The sequence below is a fragment of the Capra hircus genome (genome assembly GCF_001704415.2).
Source record: "Capra hircus breed San Clemente chromosome X unlocalized genomic scaffold, ASM170441v1, whole genome shotgun sequence".
Lineage (NCBI taxonomy): Eukaryota > Metazoa > Chordata > Mammalia > Artiodactyla > Bovidae > Capra > Capra hircus.
Window position 1 is genome coordinate 37,146,534 of NW_017189517.1, and position 8,843 is coordinate 37,155,376.

General features: G+C 42.8%; 1 protein-coding gene across 2 annotated transcripts; it reads right to left on the reverse strand.

The window, feature by feature from the left end:
* Window positions 1-2,118: 2,118 nt before the first annotated feature.
* LOC102173293 (transcription elongation factor A protein-like 7) lies at window positions 2,119-3,773 on the reverse strand. Of its 2 annotated transcripts, none has more exons than XM_005702172.3 (3): window positions 3,630-3,773; window positions 2,952-3,022; window positions 2,119-2,635 (listed from the first exon to the last, which is right to left on the reverse strand). In XM_005702172.3, exon 3 carries the CDS (start codon window positions 2,619-2,621, stop codon window positions 2,319-2,321), a length of 303 nt encoding a protein of 100 aa, XP_005702229.1. In that variant the 5' UTR covers window positions 2,622-2,635; window positions 2,952-3,022; window positions 3,630-3,773; the 3' UTR covers window positions 2,119-2,318. The 2 variants fall into 2 exon arrangements, with proteins under 2 accessions (XP_005702229.1, XP_013817843.1); XM_013962389.2 differs by having other exon boundaries at window positions 2,952-3,025.
* Between the last annotated feature and the right edge of the window lie 5,070 nt (window positions 3,774-8,843).

Here is an 8,843-nt window from a genome sequence, read left to right on the forward strand (position 1 = left end):
TCTTTGGTTATAAGGAAACTGCTTCTGCACTGCTCAGTTGAAACAGGTTCTATAGTGAGAATTTTTGATGCAGTTTTGGAGAACATAATTTCATGGGAAACTCCCAAAATGAAGATTCCAAGGCCATATGTACAGAGATTCTGATTTTGTACAAGTATGTGTGTGTGTGTATGGGGAGATATTTGTCAAAAATTTGTGTTTGTAATAAGTACTCTAGATGATTATAATGTCAGGAGTTGAATTTTTGAGAGACATCAGTTATACAATGTTATAATAATTTTGTGGGCTGAATTTGGGGAATAACCCTTTCCCCGTTGTGTTCCTTTTTGAAAATAAAAGTTACAGTTTGTAAAGAAATATATTATTCCCAACTTTAAGCTATCAGAGGTAAAACTAGGCCAGTTCAGTTCAGTTCAGTCCCTCAGTCATGTCCGACTCTTTGCAATCCCATGAATCGCAGTACGCCAGGCCTCCCTGTCCATCATCAACTCCTGGAGTTCACCCAAACTCATGTGCATCGAGTCAGTGATGCCATCCAGCCATCTCACCCTCTGTCGTCCCCTTCTCCTCCTGCCCACAATCCCTCCCAGCATCAGAGTCTTTTCCAATGAGTCAACTCTTTGCATGAGGTGGCCAAGGTATTGGAGTTTCAGCCTCAGCATCAGTCCTTCCAATGAACACCAGGACTGATCTCCTTTAGGATGGACGGGTTGGATCTCCTTGCAGTCCAAGGGACTCTCAAGAGTCTTCTCCAACACCACAGTTCAAAAGCATCAGTTCTTTGGCACTCAGCTTTCTTCACAGTCCAACTCTCACATCCATACATGACTACTGGAAAAACCATAGCCTTGACTAGATGGACCTTTGTTGGCAAAGTAATATCTCTGCTTTTTAATATGCTATCTACGTTGGTCATAACTTTCCTTCCAAGGAGTAAATGTCTTTAAATTTCATGGCTGCAATCTATTTCTGCTTTATTGACTATGGCAAAGCCTTTGACTGTGTGGATCACAATAAACAGTGGAAAATTCTGAAAGAGATGGGAATAGCAGACCACCTGATCTGCCTCTTGAGAAACCTGTATGCAGGTCAGGAAGCAACAGTTAGAACTGGACATGGAACAAAAGACTGGTTGCAAATCGGGAAAGGAGTACATCAAGGCTGTATCTCATCACCCTGCTTATTTAACTTATAAGCAAATGGCATGCAAAATGGCAGGCTGGATGAAGTACAAGCTGCAATCTAGATTGTCAAGAGAATTATCAATAACCTCAAATATGCAGATGACACCACCCTTATGGCAGAAAGTGAAGAGGAACTAAACGCCTCTTGATGAAAGTGAAAGAGGAGAGTGAAAAAGTTGGCTTAAACCTCAACATTCAGAAAACGAAGATCATGGCCTCTGGTCCCATCACTTCATGGGAAATAGATGGGGAAACAGTGGAAACAGTGGCAGACTTTATTTTTGGGGCTCCAACAAAGTAGGCCAAGAACAGTATAATTCTACTTAAGTAAACATTTATTAAGTACCCACTATGCATTAGTCACAGCAGTAATCAATAGAAATATAATGAAATATAATAGCCTTTACTTGAAAATGCAAAATGCAAAATCCAGTTAAGAAATAATGCTTAAGTATATATATATATACACTGTGTGCACATGTGCTAAGTCACTTCAGTCATGTACGGACTTCTTGCTCACCAGGCTCCTCTGTGCATGGGATTCTCCAGGCAAGAATCCTGGAGTGGGTTGCCATTTCCTACTCCAAGTTCTGTTATTAGGAGTTTGTTGTTTCACTGCCCTTCAAAGGTGATTGACAATTTCTTTTATCGTGTCTGTTTATTTTAGTTTTTGGTGAAACAAGTAATCCACACATACACACACACACATATAATTCATTTTTGGAAAATGAGAAGATGCAGATAGGTAAAAAAATAAAATAAAATACAGATAACACTGCGATTCACTGTTAACCTTTTGTTATATAATAATTCAGACTTTTTTGGTACTATGACATATATGAATGTACTTATAAGATATACATAGATAGGTATATCTATATATATCATTTTTTCAACATATTATTTTCACTTTACAATATACAATGAGCATCTTCACATGCAAACAAATGAAGCAATTCTATTAAATGAGTGAGATCAGGTCAAAAGATGAAATGATGGCAACAAGAGTCACTTGTAAAACATTGAAGGATTGGAATAAAATAGTAGCAAATATTTCACAAGAAAATGCAGACAAAAGGAACCAATACTGCAATATTAAGAACAGAAAATAGTTGAATTCAGGCGAGAAGTGCATTAAATAGGATATGGACGGTCTCGAGAATGCCTACGGTTAGAAAGCAGAGCCCTACATTTCTTTCTCAGACCCCTTATCTCTTCCAAACGCCTTTCCATCCCATCTCCCTCTCTTGTCATTTCTTCATCCTTAAAATGCCTAAAGTCTATGTCCTTTCCAAATTCCTCGAGAGACTGAAGCAGCCTTTGCCTAAAATTCCCTTCGGTTTGCTGGCGTTGGAACTCTCCATAGGAGCACTCTTCCTGTCTCTTTGGCACATTGCATTTGGGTGTTCCTTCATTTTCTTTGCAAGATTTTTGCATGATGTAGTGATTTCCTGCTTAAGTCCAGGGAGAAAATGTAAGTAAGATTGCTTCACTTCTTTTGATTCAACCTTGTCAGTTTCTCTTTGAAGCTGGTTACTCGCCTGATACCCTATCCCTACCACACTGGTCCAGCCCTCCTGAAATTCGAGATGCGGCCCCTTCCTCTCCCACCCCTTCTCCACCTCCTTCAAGGCTAAATGGCCTCTCTGATGGGCGGGAGAAGGGGAGCGGACAGGGAGGTGAGCTGTGAGGCCGCAAATTTAACCCAGCTCTTGACCTTTCCAACGCCCACCCTGAGAGACCGCTGAGTGCCTCCCTCATACTGACCAGAGATGGTTTGGGATAGTTTCCTTCTCTTTTTCTTGCCTCGAGAGATCTGTGAACATAGACCCTCAGACCTGCTGGCAGAAAGGAAGGAGGGGGGATGAGGGAGTTCTCTGTAAATCAACCAGCCTCAGAGACAACACATTATTATCTTGAATCCAGGATCCTCATCACTGTTGTTGCCCCAAATTTCCTACCTCCTGTTTCTCCTCCTGTTCCTATCCTTTCCTACTGGATCTCTGTGCCACCCCCACCTCGCATCCCTCACCCTCAGGCCTAGCCCTACAAGGACCACTGTCCCCTCACTCCCCACTTCACTGCATCCCTTGATCAGCAGTCAATGAGATGAACTATTTTCAAATTATCTCTAAATTTCTCTGTCTCCACCTCAGGATTTCAGCCTTTCTCCACACACCAGCCCATACCTTATTTCCTTCAATGGAGTTGGGGAAAGAAAAGAAGAAAAAAGGGAAATCTTACCAGTGTGAGGGAAGCTGATTATTTCTAAACTACCACTAAACTTCTGGGTGTCTCTCAAGAGACTTCCACCTACTCCAGCCCCACCCTGCTTCAAAAATACAATTATCTCCGCAGGAGTTGGGGAAAGCAGTCCTAGACCTTCTCCAGTACTAGATTCAGCCACTACCACCCCAAGAGTTCCAGTGGTTCCCTCACACCAACCTGCTGGGATTTAAAGATTTTATGTCCTCTTTCTCTTGGTCACAAGCAGGAATGCCTGCAGGGCAGTAAGGAGCTGGTAGCCAAAGGAGAAAGAATCCCAGAAATACAGGGACTTCACGCCAGCCCCTGATCACGTGAGGATTATGTCATCCTCCAACTCTGGTCCCCACTTTCCCCTCCCACCAGCTGTGCTGGAGAAGTGGAGCAGCTTACCAACCTTCCCCCACCCCCACCAGGCCCTGTCATTCATTTTTGTCACTGCTAATTCCAGAGGTCAAAAGGGGCCCCTTCTCCCTGTAGTTGGAATTTGCCTCTCTCTGATTACCATAGTCATATTAACAATTGTTACTTTTTAAATGGTTGTGTTGGAGAGAGAAGATTATTCATCCTCTTCTAAACTGCAAGAACAGAAAGGTAGCAGTCTTCCTTTCACCCGCCCTCTCCTCAGTCACTAAGAGCCATCATTTTCCTTGCACTTCAATTCTTGCAATCAAATTGGAAGGGATGGGGTAAATTAAGGAAGGAAGCAATGATTGGGATCGTGGTTTGTACTTTTGTTCTGATAATTTCCTATTCTTCCCCCCATAAACATATATTCCTTTAATAATCAGAAATACAGTAACAATACATGCATTTAGAAAAAAGATTCACGATAAGAGGATAAAAAGACCAAGCCATCTCTTTCTGTTGCTGAATCATAAGACATGTAGACTCTCCAACCAGATACATTTTTGGAAGTTTAAAAGGTACAGGACAACTAGAGGCTACACCTTTGAGGCACTCCTGAGTATGTGGAGGCCTTTTCATTAGGTGAGCTTCTGATTCCATAATGCTACACACCTCGTCCTTAGATTTTCAGATCTCAAAAGTCGGTCATAAAATTTTACTACTTTGATCTCAGTACCATGCCTTCTCTTTCCCAGTTTGTACCATGCCCTTTTATCTCCCTTAATACTGTGTTTAAAAGATCCCACCTTTCCTCGGCACTCTTATTTAGAATCCAATAGATTTTCATTTCTCCCATACATCTCTATCTTATTTATGTTTCTTTAGACCTTACTCTGGAGAAAGAAATGGCAACCCACTCCAGTATTCTTGCCTGGAGAATCCCATGGATAAAAGAGCCTGACGGGCTACAGTCCATGGGACACAAAACAGTCAGACACGACTTAATGACTAAACAACAACAACAAAGACCTTACTCAGTCACGTTGGGGAATTAGAAGCACTAACAGAAACTGGCCCCATGTAGTCAATTATCACACAAAAGTTTTTGTTGCTAAGACTTTTGGTACTAATCAGTGAATCTGTTGTTGATTGGTTAGCCCGAAATATATGCAACAGAAAGAGGGATGTGTTCTTTTTTTTAATGTTTATTTACTTATTTATTTATTTTTGGCCATGCTGTGTAGCTTGTGGGATTTTAGTTACCTGACCAGGGATTGAACCTGGGTCTTCCCAGGCAGTGAGAGCATGGAGTCCTAACCAATGGAACACCAGGGAATTCCCAGAGATATGTTCTTAATATTTGTTTTTGGAAAATAGTGGCTCATCATAAATGCAAAGTTGCCACCAACCACTTTGAGGTAAGTAGTTCCAAAAACTATTTAAGAGGAGAAAGAAAAGAGATCTTAAAAAGAGTGGGGCATTTTTGTCACAGTTATTAAGGAATGGTTAGTTGTGATAGAGGCAAAAGATCTGTTGGTGGGATGGAGAAGTCCTGAAGCCTCTATAAACAGCTTTTTCATGCAGATCATTGAATTTGTGGGGTTCTTTTTTTTCCAGTTTGAAAGCAGTCACTATTTATTAACTGAATAGATTACAAAAATGAAAGTAAATACCATAGTTCAGGGCTTCCCAGGTGGCGCTAGTGGTAAAGAACCCACCTGGTGATGTAAAAGTGCAGGTTTGATCACTGACTGGGTCAGGAAAATCCCCTGGAGGAGGGCATGGAAATCCACTCCAGTATTCTTGCCTGGAGAATCCCATGGACAGAAGAACCTGGCAGGCTATGATCCACGGAGTCGCATAGAGTCAGACATGACTGAAGTGACTTAGCACACATGGCACCATAGTTCATCCTTCTAATAAGCCTGTTTTTCTGGTATTCTCTAACGTTAGCATCTCCACCTTCTATAAAATGCATGTGTGCCAAGTCACTTCAGTTGTGTCTGACTCTTTGCGACCCAATGGCCTGTAGCCTCACCAGGCTCCTCTGTCCATGGGATTCTCCAGGCAAAAATACTGGAGTGGGTTGCCATTTCCTTCTCCAGGGGATCTTCCTGACTCAGGGGTCAAACCCACGTCTCTTATGTCCCCTGCATTGGCAGGTGGGTTCTTTACCAGTAGCGCCACCTGGGAAGCCCACAGTAAATAGTGCAGATAGAATTTTAACTAAGGTATTCAGACTCCAGGCTTCCCAGGTAGAGCTAGTGGTTGAGAACTTGCCTGCCAATGCAGGATGCATGAGACATGGGTTCAATCCCTGGGTCAGGAAGATCCTCTGGAGAAGGGCACAGCATCCCCTTCCAGTATTCTTGCTTGGAGAATCCCATGAACAGAGGAGCTGGCAGGCTATGGTCCATAGGGTCACAAAGAGTCCGACATGACTGAAGCGAATTAGTATGCACGCACATTCAAACTCCAGGGGTGGCATGTGATGAAAGTCAATTCTATCCCTTTTTCATGGATGAAACGAAGAGCATATAGTTCTATCCTCTTTTAAACCGAGTAGAGGTGAGGCTCTAAGAGAATTACATGCAGAAAAAGACCTGCAAGAAGAGGGTACATACAGAACTGGTGTACAGTTCTTAGTTGTTTTTGTTGTTTAGTCACTAAGTTGTGTCTGACTCTGTGACTCTACGGACTGCAGCATGCCAGGCTACCATGTCCTCCACTATCTCCTGGAGTTTGCTCAAATTCATGTCCATTGAGTTGGTGATACCATCTAACCATCTCATCCTCTGCCACCCCCTCCTTTTGCTTTCAATCTTTCCCAGCATCAGGGTCTTTTCCAATGAGTCAGCTTTTCACATCACATAGCCAAAGTATTAGAACTTCAGCTTCAGCATCAGTCCTTCAAATGAGTGTTCAGAATCGATTTGCTTTAGAATTGACTAGTTTGATCTCCTTGCAGTCCAAGGGATTCTCAAGAGTCTTCTCCAGCACCACAGTTCGAAAGCATCAACTCTTTGGTGCTCAGCCTTCTTTATGGTCCAACTCTCACATCCATACATGACTACTGGAAAAAAAAAACATAGCTTGTTACTATTTATTCTGTTGATCTAAAAGAGATAGCAGGGTGAAGACAGAGACATAATGTACACTCACTTTTGTTATGGCAAGGATGGGTGAATATTTCTGTGTGTTAGGTAGACACCAAGCTGATTTGCTGGTTCCTTTTCCAATAAGGCTTCACACAGGGTGAGGGGACTCTGTAAGTAAATTGTCCTGCTGCTACCACTAAGTCACTTCAGTCGTGTCCGACTCTTTGTGCGACCCCATAGACGGCAGCCCACCAGGCTCCCCCGTCCCTGGGATTCTCCAGGCAAGAACACTGGAGTGGGCTGCCATTTCCTTCTCCAGTGCATGAATGTGAAAGAGAAGTCGCTCAGTTGTGTCCGACTCTTCGCGACCCCATGGACTGCAGCCTACAAGGCTCCTTTGCCCATGGGATTTTCTAGGCAAGAGTACTGGAGTGGGGTGCCATTGCCTTCTCCTAGAACTGTGCAAAATATGCTAAAATAAGGGCTTCCTAGGTGGTGCTAGTGGTAAAGAACCCACCTGCCCATGCAAGAGACATAAGAGACACAGGTTTGATCTCTGGGTGGGGAAGAGCCCCTGGAGGAGGACATTGCAACCCACTCCAGTAATCTTGCCTGGAGAATCCCATGGGCAGAGGACCCTGGCAAGCTATAGTCCATAGGTCTATGCCAGCTACAGACCCTGGAATAGCTACAGTCTACTCTTTGTGTTGCAAAGAGTCAGACACAACTGAAGCAACTTAACATGCACACACGCATGCTAAAATAAAACAAATGACAGAAATGATAGACAAACTGGAATCAGGCATATCCTCTGCCTTGAAGAACTAGATAATGAGCAAATATATCAAATAACTACAATGTTTTCAGACTCTATACAATTGGCAGTACAAGGGTGTGGTTCCTGAGAAGAGAGAAGCAATCAAGGTAAGCTCTATGATTGGTTTGGATTTTGACTAAAGGCATCCTATGGATGGTGGCATAAAGAGGAGGAGTGTTTGCCTTCCTAAGTTGACAATAAAGATACTGGAGGTAGAGGTGGCTGAAGTTTGTGAGGAAGAATACCAGAGATGAGGGATTAGTACACAAAAACATTCTCCAAAAGTCTTTAAAAAGCTTCCCTCGAGTCCATTGCTATATATTAAGCTGCACATGCATAAAGTGAAACTTCATGAAGCTGGGCAAAGAATGACAAGTGAGTTACAAACCAGACATAAAAGGCCACGTGTTGTATGATCATATTTATATTAAATATTCATAATATGAAAATCAATACAGAATTGACTAGTTTGATCTCCTTGCAGTCCAAGGGAGTGCATTTGCTTTATGAAGCAAATGAATGTTTTCCAGGGGCTAAGAAAGGGGAGAATGGAGATCAGAGTGCTTAAGAGGTCTGGGATTTCCTTTGGGGATGAAGAAAATATTCTGGAGCTAGATACTGTTGATAACTATACACTTATAAGTGTACTAAAATACAATGAATTGTACAGTTAAAAATGGTTAAAGGTGTGACCAGTGGTTAGAAGTGGAGTAGTGAGACCCTGAACTCCCTCCCCTCCTCCCATAGGCACAACCAAATTACAACTGTCAACAGAGAAACTATCTATGACAAGAACCTGAAGACTAACAGAAAAGATTTTCCACAACTAAAGATATAAAGCAGAGAAGGCAATGGCGACCTGCTCCAGTACTCTTGCCTGGAAAATCCTATGGACGGAGGAGCCTGGTAGGCTGCAGTCCATGGGGTCATGAAGAGTTGAACACGACTGGGTGACTTCACTTTCACTTTTCACTTTCATGCACTGGAGAAGGAAATGGCAACCCACTCCAGTGTTCTTGCCTGGAGAATCCCAGGGATGGAGGAGCCTGGTAGGCTGACGTCGATGGGGTTGCACAGAGTCGGAAATGACTGAAGTGACTTAGCAGCAGCAAAGATATAAAGCAGGAACCA

Bases quoted from the DNA above. Each gene is read 5' to 3' on its own strand.
- LOC102173293 (XM_005702172.3), bottom strand. From the start codon at position 2,621: ATGCAAAAATCTTGCAAAGAAAATGAAGGAACACCCAAATGCAATGTG.